At 44.9% G+C, this 20,768-nt stretch overlaps 1 protein-coding gene across 2 annotated transcripts in view; it reads right to left on the minus strand.

Moving 5' to 3' along the window:
- card11 (caspase recruitment domain family, member 11) overlaps positions 1–20,768 on the minus strand; it is a 217,962-nt gene that overhangs the window by 76,654 nt on the left and 120,540 nt on the right. For both annotated transcript variants that reach the window (XM_055651008.1, XM_055651009.1), the window contains exons 7-9: positions 10,442–10,594; positions 9,838–9,963; positions 2,950–3,147 (exon numbers count right to left, since the gene is read on the minus strand). In XM_055651008.1, coding sequence (XP_055506983.1) covers positions 2,950–3,147; positions 9,838–9,963; positions 10,442–10,594 — 477 coding nt within the window. The remainder of the gene's footprint in view (positions 1–2,949; positions 3,148–9,837; positions 9,964–10,441; positions 10,595–20,768) is intronic.

The following is a 20,768-nucleotide window of genomic DNA, read 5'->3' on the forward strand; positions in this document are numbered from 1 at the left end:
TCTCTGCATGGGTTTTAATAAATGCTTTGTGGTTCACATAATGCTTTGTAATGGTTTGATTACAAAACAGATGAAAAGTCAACCTGTCAGTATGGAAGGGTCAGGGTTGAGTTACGTATTGGAGGCACAAGGACCTGCGGATGGATGCTGGTCTACAGCAAAGGATGCTGGAGTAACTCAGCGGGTCAGACTGAAGGAGGATCTGAAACGTCACTTATCCATGTTCTCCACAGATGCTGCCCGACCCGCTGAGTTACTCCAGCACTTTGTGAAACGTCACCTATCCATGTTCTCCACAGATGCTGCCGGACCCGCTGAGTTACTCCAGCACTCTGTGTCCTTTTCTTTGCTGACATCTGTTGACGTGATTGCGGGAGCTTCTCCGCACCACGTTCAGTCAGACGCCGTCTCGATTTCGAGACGGCATCTGACTGAATGTGGTGTGGAGAGAGTCTCATTCCAGCAAAGCTGCAGACGTCCTCCACCGCTGCTCCACCGCTCCGTGCCGTCACTGTTCACGTCCGTCTCACACACTCGGTCGCCCGAATCAGGCGAGCCCCAGGCTGCTGCAGGGCCTCCAGCCGTCCCCTCCGTCGGGTTCGTCCTGCAAACCCTCGTTCCTCTCCTCGCCCGGCTGCCTTTAGCCACCGTGCCCCCGGGAAGGCAAGACCCCAGTTCCTCTTACTGGCCCTTCGTTCTTGCGCCCACCGTCGCCGACTCCAACCACATTTCTCTCCCGTTCTCCGGACCTCTGGGAGTGAGCAGGGCCTGGGCTCATAAGGTCATGAGGAGAGGAGTAGAATTAGGGCTACCAAGTCTACTCCTCCATTCAATCATGGCTGATCTATCTCTCCCTCCTAACCCCATTCTCCTGCCTTCTCCCCAGTCATTGAAGGTAGGCATGCAGGTGTAGCAGGCAGTGAAGAAAGCGAATGGTATGTTAGCTTTCATTGCAAAAGGATTTGAGTATAGGAGCAGGGAGGTACTACTGCAGTTGTACAGGGTCTTGGTGAGACCACACCTGGAGTATTGCGTACAGTTTTGGTCTCCAAATCTGAGGAAGGACATTATTGCCATAGAGGGAGTGCAGAGAAGGTTCACCAGACTGATTCCTGGGATGTCAGGACTGTCTTATGGAGAAAGACTGGATAGACTTGGTTTTTACTCTCTAGAATTTAGGAGATTGAGAGTGGATCTTATAGAAACTTACAAAATTCTTAAGGGGTTGGACAGGCTAGATGCAGGAAGATTGTTCCCGATGTTAGGGAAGTCCAGGACAAGGGGTCACAGCTTAAGGATAAGGGGGAAATCCTTTAAAACCGAGATGAGAAGAACTTTTTTCACAGAGAGTGGTAAATCTCTGGAACTCTCTGCCGCAGAGGGTAGTCGAGGCCACAGTTCATTGGCTATATTTAAGAGGGAGTTAGATGTGGCCCTTGTGGCTAAAGGGATCAGGGGGTATGGAGAGAAGGCAGGAACAGGATACTGAGTTGGATGATCAGCCATGATCATATTGAATGGCGGTGCTGGCTCGAAGGGCCGAATGGCCTACTCCTGCACCTATTGTCTATTGTCTAACCTCTGACACCCGCACTAATCAAAAATCTATCTATCTCTGCCTTAAAAATGATCCACTGACTTGGCACTGAAAAGGACACAGAGTGCGGCAAAGAATTCCACAGATTCACCACCCTCTTCAGACGGGTTTCCCAGTTCCACAACAGGCGAGCCAGGCCTCATCAGATGCTGCCTGACGCGCCGAGTTCCTCCAGCGCTTGGGAGTTTTGCTCAAGATTCCAGCATCTGCAGCTCCTCGTGTCTGCATCGCTATTTATTGAACAGCATCTTCGAAACGCACCATCACCATCCGCGAGATGTAATGTGCACAGCAAGGAACGCCAGCTTCCACTCCGAGTCACTCGCCACTGAAAGCTAAAACAACATCTCGCTACTTCTTCACTGTTGTGGAGCCAGCACCCTGGAACTCCCGTTTAAAAATAGTTGTGGGAGTAATTTCACCACATGGGCTACAAAGCTACCAGCAGATATATCATTATGAAAAGCAATGAGGAATGCAACATGTGCAGCTTCTGTCAGCAGCATCCAAGGCAAAGAATAAACCCTTTATCACTGGGTAGAACATAGAACAGTACAGCACAGGAACAGGCCATTCAGCCCACCATGTCCGTGCCCGATGTAATGCTAAACGATTCTCCTCTGCCTGCACCTGATCCATATTCCTCTGTATCCATGCACCCATCAACATAAAAGCCTCCTAAGCGCCCCCATCGTACCCCCCTCCACCACCACCCTTGGCAGCACGTTACAAGCAGGGCGGCACAGCGGTAGAGTTACTGCCTTAAAGTGCCAGAGATTCAGGTTCGATCCTGACCACGGCTGCTGTCTGTACGGAGTTTGTACTGTACGCTCCCCCAGTGACCCGTGTGGGTTTTCTCTGCGATCTCCGGTTTCCTCCCACACTCCAAAGACGTGCAGGTTTGTAGGCGAATGGCATGGGTATAATTGTAAATTGTCCCTAGTGGGTGTAGGATAGTGGAAGTATACAGGGATCGCTGGTCGGCGCGGACTCGGTGGGCCGAAGGTGCTGTTTCTGCTCTGGATCTCCAAACTAGAAGGTCTAAACTAAACCGGTCACCTCTGCCTGCATGTGATCCATATTCCTCCATTTGCATGTGCCCATCCAAAACCTTCTTAAACGCCACTATCATATATTCCTTCACCACCACCGTTGGCAACACAGTGCAAAGTTGCCCCGCACATCTCCAATTAAACTTTGCCCCACTCACCCTTAAACTTTGCCGTCCAGACTTTGGCCTCTCTCCACACGGCGCGGATTGAACCACGGAATATTTTTAAAGCAGGAAGGGATGGTGGGAGGAGGAAAGTCATTCGATATTAAAGTAAAATGAAAGGAATCAAACTCCTCACCTGATCGGCAGAGAGGGTATCCTTGGACAGACGGCGGAGTTTCGACTCCAAGGCGACGATTTTCCCCTCCTTCCTGACGATCTGAATCTGAAGCTCGTCATTCTTTTCTTCCAGTTCCCGGATTTGTTTCCGATATTTATCTTTGTCAATGAGACACTGGGAGAATTGTGTCTGGGCCTCATCTCGCGATCTGAATGCCTGCAAGGAGTGCAAATGATTAAAGCGAGTGAAATATATATATCTGCACGTACACTGGTGCCACAATACATTTACTGACTTTTGATGCTGTGAAGAGCTTTCGGGAAAGGTAATAAAATACTCTTTATGAAAGGGCTATGATACGTGAAAAGGAATGCAGGTTTAATCTGTTGGTAATTATTATCTTCAAACCTGCAGTATGTATGTGGATGAGGACGGTCACAGTGAATTGAAAGGGGAACAGAATATTCTGTCATACCTTTGGTATAAAAAGATACCCATTAGTTTGGAATAAAATTCAACAGATAAGGGGTCCCTTAGTGTTTTTTTACCTTCTTTTCAATTGAAAGGACATTTTCAGCCCTTTCATTGTATCCAAATAGCTATATGTCAGTGAGTCTAGATGGAAGGCAATTCATCAAAGGTAGTCATCCAAGCTAAAGCTCATTGTCTACCTGTCCTTCTACCTGTAGACTTCCAGCAGGGGTCTCTCGATACCCAGATTCATAGTTTTAGAGCTGCATAGCATGGAAGCCGGCCCTTCGGCCCATCTTGGCCCATGCTGACCAAGTTGGCATATTGGGTTTGGCCCATAACTCTCCAAACCCTTCCTATCCCTATATTGTTTGGTTAGTTTTATTTAAGGGCCTGTCCCACTTGGCAATTTTTTCGGCGACTGTTGGCATCATTGACTGACGTATCAGGTCACCAAAAAAGTCGTGGCGTGACACCACGTGCAGCGGCGGTGGCGAGGCGTGACGATGTGTGGACGCACGGTGTTTCCTCAAGTGTCGCAACATTTTGTTTTGTCGCTGCTGGATTTTGAAATGTTCAAAAATTTTTGGTGACCCCCAATATGTCAGTCAATGACGCCGGCAGTCGCCAAGTGGGACAGGCCCTTTAGTTTAGATTAAAGATACACTGCGGAAATAGGCCCTTTGACCCACCGAGTCCGCACCGACCAGCGATCCCCGCACATTAACACAAGTCCACACAAATTACACTTATACCACGTATATAAACCCAAGCCAATGAACCTATAATCATGGACGTCTATGGAGTGCGGGAGGAAACCGAAGATCTTGGAGAAAACCCACGCGGTCACGGGGAGAACGTACAAAGTCCCTTGGTCAGGATCGAACCTGGGTCTCTGGTGCTGCAAGCGATGCAAGGCAGCAACTCTACCACTACGCCACCGTGCCCGCCCTACCTCAGCAGCTCAAAGTTTGTAAAGTCATGTGAAAGCTGGGATACATGTAGAGACCAGGAGAAAGACCTGACCACAAGAAGGGCTCAGAGGTATTGTGCTCTGCAGTGAGGTATAACTGACGGAAAGCTGGAAGAGAAGTGGGGGGGGGACAAGGTCCAGCAAGTGATAGGTGGATACAGGAGATGGGCTGGTTCAGATTTCACCCACCCCCCACTACAATTAGTCTGAAGAAGGGTCCTGATCTAAAACGTCGCCTATCCATGTTCTCCATAGATGCTGCCGGACCCGCTGAGTTACTCCAGCTCTGTGTGTCTTCCACACATATATATATTCAAATAAATTGAAGCAGCCAGAGTGTTCTTTGAACTTGAATGTTGAACAAGCAACCAGGAGCAAGGAGCGCCTTTCCCACGAATGTTGCCGTGAAAGGAGGCTTCAACCAAGGATTGTGCAGCTGAGTAGGAAACTGGAAGATAATACTGAGGGATAACAGGACCAGGAAGAGTGGAGCTAAGAGAGAAACAGCAGTTCCTGCACACAAGAATCATGATTTAATGGATTAGCAGAACAAGTTTCCAATGTCACGGATTCATACATTCTTCACAAAAGAAGACGAGGAGAATTTTAGTCAGAGGGTGGTGAATCTGTGGAATTCTTTGCCACAGAAAGCTGTGGGGGTCCAAGTCAGTGGATATATTTAAGGCAGAGATAAATAGATTCTTGATCAGTACAGGTGTTAGAGGTTATGGGGAGAAGGCAGGAGAATGGAGTTAGAAGGGAGAGAGATAGATCAGTCATGATTAAATGCTGGAGTAGACTTGATGGGCCGAATGGCCTAATTCTTCTCCTATCACTTATGATACAGCACAGAAATAGGCTCTTCAGTCCACCCTGCCCATGTTAGACGAGATGCCCCATCTACACTAGTCCCACCTGTATGTGTTTGACCGAGGTGGGAGATTGCAACCTTCACCTGTTTCGACTAATGCAATCAACTCGGCGTGCACAAACGGAAGATCAAATAGAACAAGCTGTCCTACAACTCTACAGCCCGGATCCCTCGTGGGGGACCCGGGGGAAGAAGAAAGCCGCCATTGCCGGCCCTCGGATAACTTCTACGCGGGCCCGGCATGGACCCATCACCCTGCAGGTCTACAAGTGCTTCTGGCTGCGGCGGGGTTTCGGCCACAGCAAGCCGCGTCCTCCTGAGGAAAGCCGATCCTACACACAATCTTGTTCTTGGGCTGTGCTCGCCACACGCTAGAAGAAGTGTTTGACCCATAAATAAATCCGTCTAAAGCTTTCCATCCATGTTCCGCCATGAACCCATCTCTGCAAGAGTTGATTGCTTTATGTACGAGTTGAGATCGGGTATGCTGTCTCAAGCCAGCGAGCATGGGGATTAATGGCATTTGAAGTACTTGCTTGTTTGAATCAGCTGGCATAAGCATGCTCCAACCTTGCAGGTGATCACTTACCCATCTCTGACAGCGATTATACTTTGGCTTGTGTTGTCGCTCACTTTAGTGACTGCAGGATGTGCAGGAGCAGTTTTACCTCCATGGCACGTTGCCCTCAGTCAGTGTTAGCTTCCACAGATCCACTGGCCTCGGGTTCAGCAACTGCACTCATCTGAAGCAGCAGCTCTGACTAAATCAATGGAAGCATTCGCAGCTTAAATGCAAGCTATGTGATCGAAGCGTTTCTAAGGGCAAGAGAAGATCCGTAATGACAGCTCCCTTTAGGGATGAAATTACTCTTGGGACAATTAAAGAAAACTCCACTTGTCAGAGGAGTTCACTGGAGTATCTGTGTGTATTCCAGCCACACTGACACAGGGCCGGTGGCCTTTGCACTGTGTAGCTCCTATATTTCAACAATTGTAACACTTCAAAAATGTTTCATTGCTGTGAAGTCACAAGGGCTTCTTTTGAAATGAAAGTCCTTTTCCTTTTGTTCTTTTGTAGGCCAGTAATGAATGTGGTTGGAAACCAGCAGAGGAAAACATCAACTAAAACAAATCTATGATTAAAGAACAATTATCATTGCTTTTACTTATACCAGCCGATTTTGTAGGATGTTTGAGAGAATGGTCCCAACCCGAATCGTCATTTGTCAAAGCTCTCATTAGATGCTATCTGGCACGATGTTCTATATAGTACAGCATAGGAACCAGACCCTTCAGCCCACAATGTAACCAACATGGGGCCAAGACTATCACTTATCTACCTGCACATAATCCACTATTCCCTGCATATACATATGGCGAACCAAAAGACTTTTAAATGCCACTCTAGAAACATAGAAAATAGGTGCAGGAGTAGGTCATTCGGCCTTTCGGGCCTGCACCGCCATTAAATATGATCATGGCTGATCATCCAACTCAGTATCCCGTACCTGCCTTCTCTCCATACCCCCTGATCCCTTTAGCCACAAGGGCAACATCTAACTCCCTCTTAAATATAGCCAATGAACCGGCCTCAACTACCTTCTGTGGCAGAGAGTTCCAGAGACTCACCACTCTCTGTGTGAAAAATGTTTTTCTCATCTCGGTCCTAAAGGATTTCCCCTTTATCCTTAAACTGTGACCCCTTGTCCTGGACTTCCCCAACATCAGGAACAATCTTCCTGCATCTAGCCTGTCCAACCCCCTAAAAATTTTGTAAGTTTCTATAAGATCCCTCCTCAATCTTCTAAATTCTAGCGAGTACAAGATGCTATCGTATCAGCTTCAACCACTTCTCCTGGCAACGTGTTATCGGCTCCCAACACCCTCTGTGTAAAAAAAACCTGCCCCTCACAACTCCTTTAAACTTTGCCCCTCTCGCCTAAAAGCTCTGCCCTCCAGGTCCTCCAGTACTTGGTGTTTGGATATAATTCAAAGTTGGCTTGGGATAGAAAATGGGCGGTGATGGACTGGTGTTGCTCACTGGACATGGAGCCAAATTCCCCTTCTGTTGAATGACTACCACCTGTTTTGTTGTGTTCCACGCGCACTCCCACGGTGTTTGACATGATGAGCTGAATACAGGCCAAACATTTATGCCACCAAGTGTGAAGCCTTCTACGCATATACTTATTAATAAAGGACAATATTCAGCAGGAGACACAGTGATGGGAGGATATTTGGCTCTCCAAAATGATCACCTTTGGCTGGGAATGTGGGAATCGCATGACCAATTGTAACCATTGCACCTTGAAAGAGCACTTTGAAAATACTGATGAGGAGAACATCGATGAATGAATGCATTGAATTATCTGTTAGATGGAACCTGGAGCAATAACAGTAAACTCCACAGATGACATAAACTAACAGCAGTCAGTGGTAAACAATACTTCTTACATGAAGTATAAATTTCTTTAGATATCTGAGAACAAAGGGGGACCCGGAATTGGTTGGGGGGAGGGGGGTTGAAGAAGGGATGAGTACTTTTTGTAACTTTGCCGATGCCTATGAGGTGACTCTATTGTGTACTTTGTACAAAACACAAAGACCTTCGCTGCAGCTAGATACACGTGATAATAACGTATCGTCATCATATCAATATGATAAAGTGCCATCTGTAAGTTACTTTCCTAGTTCACTACATGGTTTAGGACCAAAGTATATCACTGACATGCTTCCACTATATAAGCCTTCTAGACCGCTAAGATCTTCTGAAACCAATCTGTTAGTGATTCCCCAGAGAAATATAAAACATGGGAAAGCAGGATTTAGTAACTGTGCAACAAATAGCTGGAATAAACTTCTTGAAGATTTAAGACTTGCCTCAACTTTGACCACTTTTAAAACAAGACTGAAAACTTTTATGTTTAATTTAGCTTTCAGCTAAATCTTAACCACGTTGCACTTTTAACTTTTGCACTTTTTATAATGCATTTTTAATTTTGCTTTTCTTTTCTTGTAGTTCTATTTTATTTCATTCTATTATTTCATTTTATTGTATGATATGTTTTTATGTGAAGCACTTTGAGTCTGCCTCGTGTATGAAATGTGCTATATAAATAAAGTTGCCTTGCCTTGCCTAGTTGGAACCTGGAAAATAGATGGAGCCAGACAGCAATGAAACAGGCCCAACTCATCCATACCGACCAACACAAGATGTCCCATCTGAGCCAGCCCCATTTGCCTGCATTAGGCCCATATCCCTCGATACTTGTCCTAGTGCCTTTCATATATTATTATAGCATCTGCCCAAACTACCTCCTTTGGCAGCTGGTTTCATACACTCTCCGAGTGAAAAAGTTGCCCCTCAAGTTCCTGTTAACTCGTTCCCCTTTCAGCTTAAACCTATGCCCTCTAGTTCTGATTCTAATGTGGATAAATGTGAGGTGAAAGTGTACATTCATCCTATCTATTCCCTTCATGATTTTATGCACCATGAAAAGATCACCCATTAGCTTCCTGCACTACAAGGAATAAATTCCTAGCCTGCCTAATCTCTCCCTATAGCTCAAGTCCTTGAGTCCTGGCAACCAGCTTGTAAATTGTAGGAAAGAACTGCAGATACTGGTTTAAACCAAAGATAGACACAGAATGCTGGAGTAACTCTGAAAAGGAATAGGCTGGCAGATGCAGTATAATGTGGATAAATGTAAGGTTATCGACTTTGGCGGCAAGAACAAGGAGGCAGATTATCATCTCAATGGTGTCAGATTAGGAAAAAGGGAAGTGCAACGAGATCTGGGTGTCCTTGTACACCAGTCTCTGAAAGTAAACATGCAGGTACAGCAGGCAGTGAAGAAAGCGAATGGCATGTTGGCCTTCATAACGAGAGGATTTGAGTATAGGAGTAAAGAGGTCCTTCTGCAGTTGTACAGGGCCCTGGTGAGACCACATTGGGAGAATTGTGTGCAGGTTTGGTCTCCTAATTTGAGGAAGGACATCCTTGCTATTGAGGCAGTGCAGCGTAGGTTCACGAGGTTAATCCCTGGGATGGTAAGGCTGTCATATGAGGAAAGATTGAAAAGATTCGGCTTGTAATCACTGGAATTTAGAAGGATGAGAGGATATCTAGTAGAAATGTCTAAAATTATTAAAGGACTGGACAGGCTAGAAGTAGGAAAAATGTTCCCAATGTTGGGGAAGTCCAGAACCAAGGCTACAGTCTAAGAATAAGGGGAGGCCATTTAAAACTGAGATGAGGAAAACCTTTTTTACCCAGAGAGCTGTGAATTTGTGGAATTCTCTGCCACAGAAGGCAGTGGAGGCCAATTCACTGAATTAATTTAAATGAGAGTTAGATCGAGCTCTGGGGCTAGGGGAATCAAGGGATATGGGGAGAAGGCAGGCACGGGTTACTGATTGTAGATGATCAGCCATGGTCACAATGAATGGCGGTGCTGGCTCACCAAATAGCCTCCTCCTGCACCTATTTTTTATGTTTCTAAAATCTGATAAACAATTTACATTGAAAAGGATTGAAATTCATATTGAGAGCACTTCACTCTCTGGGAAAGGAAAACAAATTGAATCAGACCTGATCTCGTTCTTTCTCCACTTCCTCCAACTGAAGCATAATTGTGTTCATCCGGTGCTTGTACATCTCACAGTCTTTAACCAGCGTCGAGCATTTTAACTCCAAATCCTCCTTCTCTTCCAGATACTGCAACAGTTCACATATCACCAGTGTTAATTCAGTTTTGAGCATTGAGGGAGCTATAACGTGACATTGAAAGCAACCTAATGCTTATTATGGAGAATTATGGTTATGCTGCAGTCAGAAATAATAATTAGCATAATCAATTGCGATTAGTAGGGTGATCAATTGCAATTATCTGCTGGATAATAAAGATTTGCTGAGAAACAAGCCTACTGTGGAGAACAATGCACAGTTACAACAAACTATTGAACTTATCAGGGTGGTTGTGTTAACTTGCAATTTGTTATTTTTCACCCAAAGAATGCAAATCTCCAACTGGCATGAGAATTGCCGTCAGATAGGGTCCTGTCTGTGTAAGTGTAAGCTGATTTGTACACGTGCAATATTGGCCTGGTGTCCACATCCATGTTCCAATTATATTTTATAGTGTCTTTACTGTTTGTCAGCAAGTTACTCTTCAAGTCCCTGCAGGTACGTTTACCTTGTCCCGGAGCTCCTCTGCCTGCCGGTTCTCCTCCTGCAGGTTGTAAATCTTGTTAACAAGGTCCTGCCTGTCTTCCAGGGCCTCCTTGCGATCGTGCTCCAAGATGTCGAGGATTGCCTTCTCGGAGTTGGGTAAACTACGCTTCCCAGCCTGTGTCGGGAAGATGCACAATTCACACGTTTAGCCTTTGGAACGGAAAAGGAAACAGTTCGGCAGGTACATGGATAGGACGGGTTTGGAGGGATACGGGCCAAACACAGGCAGGTGGGACTAGCGTACAAAAACGAGTTTCACTGTAGACAATAGACAATATGTGCAGGAGTAGACCATTTGGCCCTTCGAGCCAGCACCGCCATTTGATATGATCATGGCTGATCATCTCCAATCAGTACCCCGTTCCTGCCTTCTTCCCATATCCCCTGACTCCGCTATTTTTAAGAGCCCTATCTAACTCTCTCTCAAAAGTATCCAGAGAACCTGCCTCCACCGCTCTCTGAGGCAGAGAATTCCACAGACTCACCACTCTCTGTGAGAAAAAGTGTTTCCTCGTCTCCATTCTAAATGGCTTACTCCTTATTCTTAAACTGTGGCACCTGGTTCTGGACTTCCCCAACATCGGGAACATGTTTCCTGCCTCTAGCGTGTCCAAACCCTTAACAATATTATTTGTTTCAATATATGTTTCTTATATGTACCTCGCACATGGGGCATAGAAAGTACCATACCATTACGTAGCTGAGACATGTTGGCCGGTGTGGGCAAGTTGGGCCGAAGGGCCTGTTTCCACACTGGATCACTCTATGCCTCCATACGGATTCAAAGAGGTAAGAATTCCAGCAGAGAAAAAGTGCTGGGCATCATAAATGGAAATCCTCGTGTAACCGGTCGGTATTGCCCTGACGATTTCTGAAGTGCACATTTGGATAACAAACTCTGTAGTATTTCATCATTGCCATTGACTGATGCACAATTTAAAATCTGCCCTTGAAATGAAGCGTTACTTACAGTAATTGTTACATGATGGCGTGCAAAATGTTTCTTCAGTTCTGCATGTCGACTTTCTTAAGTGCCCGATATCTCAATTACATATGGAATTAATTTAGTGTAGAATCCAGGGAAATAAGCAATAATTGCATATTAGACCGTGCAACAATACAGCACAGGAACTGGCCCTTTGGCCAACACTGTCTGTACCGAACATCATCCCAAGACCAATTGATGTTTGAAGGGCAATTCTCTTCTCCCCACCTGGTCTCTCTCCCCCACCTCCCATGCTTCTCTCCCACCCCCTAGCCCCATATTTCCATTTTACCCTTCCCTCTGTCACCTTCCATCCAGTCATCTATTAAATACGCTTTAGTTGGAATCCTATGTCCTTGGAATCCTGAGTATGAGCAGCTTTCAGTTTCACTGTACATGTATAGTGACAATAAATGGCATATCTATATCTATCTATCAGTGCTTCCCTGGGCAAGATGCTTGGGTTTCAGTATAAATCAGGGCTCGGCAACCTACGGCCCCTGGGCCGACTGCGGCCCGTAACCCAAATTCGGCCCGCCCCGTATTAACCCAGCCCGCCGAGCGCCTGCCCCGAGCGCAGCCGGGCTCTGTCTGTACCACATCCTGCGCGAAGCCACAGGCATGGGCACGCACCTTCTGTGAACACGTTTAAGACAGAACTGCAGATGCTGGAAAAATCGAAGGCAGACAGAAATGCTGGAGAAACTCAGCGGGTGAGACATGCGTGGATTGCACGAGGCTGCCTCACCGGCTGAGTTTCTCCAGCATTTTTGTCCACCTTCTGTGAACACGTGATTTGATGCCTGCCATCCGGGGCTGGATCCATGCGTACACGTGGTTGATGTGGCCCGCCATCCGCTCACAAACATGCGTCCCGGCCCCTATGCAGAACTAGGTTGCTGACACCTGGTATAAATCAATGACAAACTATAAGACCTGACAGAAGTAGATTAACTTATGAGAGGCAAAGATAGGGTAGATAGTCAGAATCTTTTTCCCCCAGGGTGAAAAAAGGTCAAATACTAGAGGGCAGAACTTTATGGTGAGGGGGTAAGGTTTAAAGGAGATGTACAGGATTCCTTTTTGTTTTTACACAAAGGGTAGTCTACATGGTTATATGATGACTGAAGATTATCAAAGCACAGCCGAATAATTCCATGTAAATCTGCATTAATTTGTGAAATATGCAGGAAAATCACTCTGCAAATGGGTGGGTTTTAAGATTACTGTAAAACCTATCGTCCTTCAGTAGGTTATATACAGTTCAGGTGGTGAACAGAATAGAAACCACTGCTTAGATTTTAGGTCATAAGGTCATAAGTGATAGGAACTGAATTAGGCCATTTGGCCCATCAAGTCTACTCCACCATTCAATCATGGCTGATCATTCAATCATAGCGGAGTCAGGGGATATGGGGAGAAGGCAGGAACGGGGGGGTGATGCCAATGGTGATGATCCCCCATGATCACATTGATTTTTTTATTGATCGGTGCTGGTTCTTCAAGGGAGAGGGCCAAATGCATTTCGTTGTCTCTGTACTGTACACTGACAATGACAATTAAAATTGAATCTGAATCTGAATCTGATTGGTGGATCATCCATGGACATTGAATGACGGTGCTGGCTCGAAAGGCCAAACGGCCTACTCCTGCACCTATTGTCTATTATCTAACTGCGGAGCATCCTGGACAATACAGCCCACCCCACCCCCTCCATGACAACAGACTGGTTCCACCAAGATTCAGCACAGAACGTCACAAGAGATCATTTTCCCTGTGGCGATCAAAATGTACAACTCCTCCCCCTGTCGTGGGGTAGACTGACTCCCCTTCCCCACCCCCTCCACACCTCCCCAATCTTTGCACATCCCCAATCCTTTCCACTTGTCACTTTAATTTCATAGAAACATAGAAAATAGGTGCAGGAGGAGGCCATTAGGCCCTTCGAGCCAGCACCGCCATTCATTGTGATCATGGTTGATTGTCCCCTATCAATAACCCGTGCCTGCCTTCTCCCCATATCCCTTGATTCCACTAGGCCCTAGAGCTCTATCTAACTCTCTCTTAAATCCATCCAGTGACTTGGCCTCCACTGCCCTCTGTGGCAGGGAATTCCATAAATTCACAACTCTCTGGGTGAAAAAGTGTTTCCTCACCTCAGTCTTAAATGACCTCCCCTTTATTCTAAGGGTCATGTTTCATGCTTCATGTATCTTGTGTTTTTATGACTGCTGGCAGATTAATTTCTCTCCTGGGATAAATAAAGTTCTATCGCATTGTATCATATTGTTTTGTATCTCTCCCTCCGAAGCCCATTCTCCTGCCTTCTCCCCATAACCCCCGACACCCGTACTAATCAGGAATCTATCTATCTCTGCCTTAAACATCCCCATTGATTGGGACCAGCTCAATATCCAGGGTTATCTGAGGCTCTGGAGCACAACTCAGCTTTAACTCTCTCAGCCAGAGAGCTGTGGGAGGGAAAATTGCAGCCATTATTCTGTTGTTGGACAAGGAAGGGTGATCTATTTTTTTGTGGAGTCTGCTTTTTACAGTGCGTGGTTTTCAATTTAATTACAATTGAGGTGAAGTTTATTTGAATTGTGCGTGTATCTAAAGAAGAGATTCTTCCACTGACTAGGTAAATTAATTCAAATATATTCATACAAGGCAGTGATATAGCAGAAGAACTCTATAAAGCCATTTTTATCGTGATCAGTTATAGCTGAATTCATTCATTCTGATGCGATTTTGATGTCATAATATTCCAGTGATTTCATACATTAGAAACATGGTTTGCAGTATCAATGGAGCAAACCTGAAATATGACTCGAGAGACACCTCAGTTTAGTTTAGAGATATGGTGCAGAAACGGGCCCTTCGGTTCACCGAGTCCACACCGACTAGCGATCCCTGCACAGTGACACTATCCTACACACACACACACACACACACTAGGGACAATTTACAATTCACACCAAGCCAATCAACCTACAAACCTATACGCCTTTGGAGTGTTGGGAGGAAACTGAAGATCTCGGAGAAAACCCACGCGGTCACGGGGAGAACGTACAAACTGCGTACAGACAGCGCCCGTAGTCAGGATTGAACCCGCGTCTCTGGTGCTGTAAGACATCCCTACTGTTCCACGGCTGAACTCAATGCATTCATATCAATTAAAGAATAGCAAAGAAATGTCAAGATTTTCCCAAAGATTGTTACAGAATATGTTGTATTCAATGCATTGAGAATAATTTCTTAAGATGAACCGAACAGATCAATGAGAAAACATAATCAATTGATAATCAATTGATTTGCAATTTATATTAAGTTTATATTTAGCTCTGTAGCAGCGATGGTGGTAGTAACGTAACAAAATGTTATTTTGAATCCTCAGAAGTGACGCTGACCTTTCTCAGCTTTGTACTTTAACTCAAGGATTGTGACAGAACTCATCTCACTGCCTTATGTCATTGAAGCACAAACTGTTCTGGGCGGTTCGCTAAAGTAAGCATTGGCACATCAAAAATAAATCCTCAAAGAATAGAAATATAGAAAGTATAAAATCGGTGCTGGAGTGGGCCATTCGGCCCTTCGAGCCTGCACCGCCATTCAATATGATCATGGCTGATCATCTAACTCAGTATCCTGTACCTGCCTTCTCTCCATACCTCCTGATCCCTTTAGCCACAAGGGCCACATCTATCTTTCTCTTAAATATAGCCAATGAATTGGCCTCAACTACCTTCTGTGGCAGAGAATTCCAGAGATTCACCACTCTCTGGGTGAAAATGTTTTTCTCGACGTGCTTTGTGTGTGAGACTGTCCAGAAGTGTACAGAGCTTTAGAATAGTGATCTCTTTCAAGCCGTAGTCTCCACTGTTTGTACCTGACAACTTAGCAGATAAAGAGCTTTATGGAAACTAATGCAGCCCGAAGGATTGGCATGTATTGTTTAGATCCATGACATGGCCTGTCCTCCACAGTGGTATCAGAGGCGAAGGAATGGGTAGCTCAAGACAAAGATGCATTTTTAAACTCATTTTTAAGCTTAATCTTCTACTAATAAGGGCTCAACTACCTTCTGTGGCAGAGAATTCCAGAGATTCACCACTCTATGTGTAAAAAATGTTTTTCTCATCTCAGTCCTAAAAGATTTCCCCCTTGTCCTTGAACTGTGAATATCTTTCTCGATTATTGTTCTCCACAGATCTTCCAATCACTGGCCCGTGGGGTTACAACATGGATTCCTCCACTGGATAGATGGGGAACACTGGCGTATTGTGAGCAATTCTGGGCCCTATATCGGAGGAGGGATGTGCGGAGGGTCTGGAGGAGGTTTACAAGAATGATCCCAGGAATGAGTGGGTTAACATATGATGAGCGATTGACGGCACTGGGGGCCCTGTACTCACTGGGGTTTAGAAGAATGAGGGGGGGACCTCATTGAAACTTACAGATTAGGGAAAGGCCTCGAGTGAGTGGATGTGGAGAGGATGTTTCCACTGGTGGGAGAGTCGAGGACCAGAGGTCACAGCCTCAGAATTAAAGGACGTTCCTTTAGGAAGGAAATGAGGAGGACTTTCTTAAGTCAGAAGGTGAAATTCAATGCCAGAGAAGGTTGTGGAGGCCAAGTCAATGGATATTTTAAGGCAGAGATAGATAGAGCAAAGTCAAGCCCACAGTCACAAGCAGTTTGTTGTTTAGTTGGAGTTCGTAATGTTCACTAGCCTGATGGTCAATATCCCTCGAAAACTTTCCTGTCCATTGTAATAAAACAGAAAATTCAGGATAAATGACTACAGTCAGGAAGTCAATGTGTATTCAAATAATAAAGAGGCAGATGGCTGGAGTTTCAATCTTCCTATTTTTGCAGCATGTTTCTACAGCGATGCTTGCTGAAAGATGTTTACATTTTGTGCAAGCTATTTGTGATTTTAGTTCAGACCACAGCAATGATTGGAGCTGGACAATAACATGGATTTGCCCAAAGGCTAATAACCTTGGCAGGGTAGTGGAGCAATGAAGTCTGTGGTGCTACAACCCAAGAGACCACATCCTGAATCTTCAATGAGTTGCCTGGATATGTCCTAATTATAGATTCTAGTAGATTTATTGACAACACTTTATAGCTAACTGGTTTCTCTCTCTCTCTCAAACTTTTAGATAATGGAATGACTTGTTCAATTTGCAACTTTTCCCAAATTGAGACAAACGTTAGAACAGATGAGGAGAGGACACGCCATGTTTATTAATGGGGTCATGTTCTGTATCAGTTGATTGTTCTGAATACATTAAAAGATGCACTAATGTGCCTCTCGGGGATATGGATATTAAATACAAGCCGATAGTTGTGGTGCAGTGTGAAGGAAGCAATACCTGGTCTTAGGCATCACTGCACCATCTGAGGGGCCAAGGTAGAAATTTGATCAACATTTTAGACCATAAGAGCTGAATTAGGCCATTCAGCCCATCAAGTCTGCTCTGCCATTCGATCATGTCTGATCTATTTGTCCCCATTTTCCTGCCTTCTCCCTCACAACTTTTGCTGTGAAGGCAAACGCCATATAATGCCCACTTGACATCACTGTGACAATCCTGTACTGCGATTGTTCACTTCACAAATAGGGTAGACCCCACAGGCAAGGGGGCGAGGGGGGTTGAGGCATGTTATTGATGAAACTGAAGGCTGAAGTGGTGACTTGAGTCCGACTGTATGTCATCTTTGGTGAGATCATTTTTGGACAGAATTTCGGGCGGCACGGTGGCATAATATAGAAACATAGAAAATAGGTGCAGGAGTAGAGGCCATTCGGCCCTTCGAGCCTGCACCGCCATTCAATATGATCATGGCTGATCATCCAACTCAGAATCCTGTACCTGCCTTCTCCCCATACCCCCTGATCCCTTTAGCCACAAGGGCCACATCTGACCTCAACTACATCCCGTGGCAGAGAGTAACAGTAGAGTTGCTGCCCTACAGCGCCAGAGACCCAGGTTCGATCCTGACTACGAGTGCTGTCAGAACGGAGTTTGAAGGTTCTCCCTGTGACCCGAGTGGGCTTTCACTGGGATCTCCGGTTTCCTCCCACACTCCAAAGACGTGCAGGTTTGTAGGTTAATTGGCTTGGTAATCATTGTAAATTGTCCCCAGTGTGTGTTAGTGTGCCGGGGATCGCTGGTTGGCATGGACTCGTGGGCCGAAGGCCACTGCCTGTATCTCTAAACTAAAACTAAACTAGACAGAGAATGTAAATGATAGTGATGCAGCTGGTAGAGCTGCTGCCTCACAGTACCAGAGACCCCGGTTCAATCCTGACCTCGGGTGCTGCCTGTGTGGAGTTTGCATGTTCTCCCTGTGACTACGAGGGTTTCTTCCGGATGCTCCGGTTACCTCCTACAAGCCGAAGACGTGTAGGGTAGTGGGTACATTTCTCCTTGTGTGTAGGTGGCTGGTAGAATATGGGGGAGACGAATTGATGACAATATGGGGTGAGTAATGTTGGATTAGATTAGCGTGCGATTAGTTAAATGGGTGGGCGACCATTGTGGAATTAATGGGCCGTAGGATCTGTTTCCATGCTGCATCTCTCTCCCTCTGTGTAAATATCCCTTGATTAGACACTGGGGAGCAATCATATCTGGTTTTACCGAATCATCATTTGCCCATTTCACCTCTACAGATGCTGCCTGACCTGCAGAGTTCCTCCTTTTGGTGTTTGTCTTTTGCTCAAGTAGAATTTCAAAGTGATGTTAAGTAGCATGGATGGACAGTGCTTTGGTTTATGTTTTATTATTATTAATGTTTAGTGTTTTCTGAGTCATTCGGAACTGTCACTGTATGTCATGTTGTTATTTGTGGGCGGAGCACCAAGGCAAATTCCTTGTATGTGAATACTTGGCCAATAAACTTACTTACTTAAACTAATCTGAGCGGCTCTGAATGGAATTTTAGTTGCATACGCTGCACTAAAAAAAATCATTTAATTTCATAAAGGTGTTAGAAAAGTCCATGCTGTACCGATAAGGAGAAATATTTGGATTCCGTAATGCAAATATAGTTCACACAGATTAATATACAATGTACAGGACAGGAGAGGCTATTCATCACATCTGACATATGACCGTATTTCTGTTCCACATGAGCCTCCTGCCCTCTCTCTCCATCGAACGCTCTCTGCCTAACTTGGGCCACCCACATCTACTTCATGTGTTTCCTCAGCATCTCCTTCAATGCAACTTTGCAATTTGCCTCAAGCACTCCTTGTTGTTTGTTGAAGATTTCATATCCTTATCATTGGACGGCAAAGCTACTTCTAGACTACCTGGCGGAGGGTGGAGGTCCCGACCACGGGGGAAAATGGAGGAGGTCTGGCCAAGTTCTGTGCCTTCCACCACAGTGATGAATGCTGTGGTGGATGTTTGTGTTATATTTTTATTGTGGTTGTGTGTTCTTTATTATTGTACCGCTGCTGACAACCCAAAATTCCACCGACCCTGGTTGTGTGGCAATAAATTCTATCAATCAATCTTAGGACCATAAAACATAGGGGCAGAAATAATGCCATTCGGCCCATCGAGTCTGCTCCACCATTCGATCATGGCTGATCTATTTTTCCCTCTCAACCTATTTCTCCCCATAACCTTTGACTGATCAATAGCCTATCAATCTCTGCTTTCAAAACACGCAATGACGTGGCCTCCACAACTGACTGAGGGAATGAATTCCACAGATTCACCACCCTCTAGCTAAAGAAATTCTTCATCATCTCCATTCTAAAGGTACGTCCTTTTATCCTGAGGCAGTGGCTTCTGGTCCTAGAGTCTCACAATGCTGTAAACAACCTCCCCCCCATCCCTCCACATCCTGTCTTTATATTTATTGGTGATCAACATATTTAAGACTTCTAGCTTCATAAGCAGGAAAAAAAGTGTTGCAAGAAGTCTTTCTGGTGACTGGACTAAGGGTAGTCAGCAGATATTTGGAAAATATCCAATAATGATCAGTTATCCTCATCCAGGAGAAATGTCATTAGAGTAGATGCGAAGTTAGATTTTAAATTAAAACTTAAAAATTACCTGTCCTAAGATTAAAAAAAATCATTCTCATGCTGCTGTAATCCAGTATTCATCAATAAACCCCAGCAGTATGTGCTATCGCTGGTTGTCCTGCTGCCAACTAGCACAAAACTATTACGTTTAACGTCATTGCCAACTATGAAATCTTTCTTATGAGGTCCTTACCAGCGAAGAAATCTGAAACGTACAGCATTAGTGGAGAATGCGTGGGGGGTGGGGGGAAGATGAATTTTTGCAAGAACAAGTTGACAAAAGTGTAAAGGTCTTCCAGGGAATCCTGGCAGAAGTTGCAACACAGATATCACTTTTTTGTTTGCCATCCAAAAAAATCAAAAATTAAGAGTGTTAAACAGAATAATTAAATTCATACTAGCAGCAGTTCAAAAGGCCTGTAACCAAAACACACAGATGTCACAAAAAAACATCGATAAGTTAGCAAAGAAACAATATTAGCGCAAAATAACAGCCTGAAGGACGGCTGAAAAAATAGTTGGGACTTCTCTCCCCTCAATCGCGGACCTCGCGAGCAAACGTTGCTTGTCTAAGACCAGTAGTATTATAAAGGGTCAAACACATCTCCATCATGGACTGTTCACTCTGCTGCCCTCGGGCAAAAGATATCGTATCATAAGGAGCAGAACGGCCAGGTTTTGCAACAGCTTCTTCCCCACGAGCCATCAGACTCTTGAATGCCATGTAATTCCGCCATCATTATCTACCATTATCTATTTTATCTTTTTATCCATTTTATCCTTCTGTTATTTTTGGGTTGCACGGGGAGCCAGATGCAACGAAATTTTGTTTTGCATTTATTGATGTATTTTCTGAATCACAATAAAGTTTTGATTGATTGATTGATTGAAGTCTCCAAGTGCAACTAAGAGTTTGTAGATATGTGGATATCAATAATCAATACTTGTTGATTAGTGAGGGTGTCAGGGGTTATAGGGGGAAGGCAGAAGAATGGGGTTAGGAGGGAGAGATAGATCAGCCATGATTGAATGGTGGAGTAAACTTGATGGGCCGATTGGCCTAATTCTGCTCCCATCACATAAATACCTGGATATCACATGCTTTAGAGATGGAGCAAGATGGAGAAGGAATATTTAAATCCATCCTTGCTTATTTAAAAATAGATGCCTTGTGGTTTAACACGCCAGTGACACCATGTTCATCATCAGCAACAAGTTACAAATGGAATTGACAATTTGTTCATTTTTTTGAT

The sequence above is a fragment of the Leucoraja erinacea genome, chromosome 20 (assembly GCF_028641065.1).
Source record: "Leucoraja erinacea ecotype New England chromosome 20, Leri_hhj_1, whole genome shotgun sequence".
In the NCBI taxonomy this organism is placed as follows: Eukaryota; Metazoa; Chordata; class Chondrichthyes; order Rajiformes; family Rajidae; genus Leucoraja; species Leucoraja erinaceus.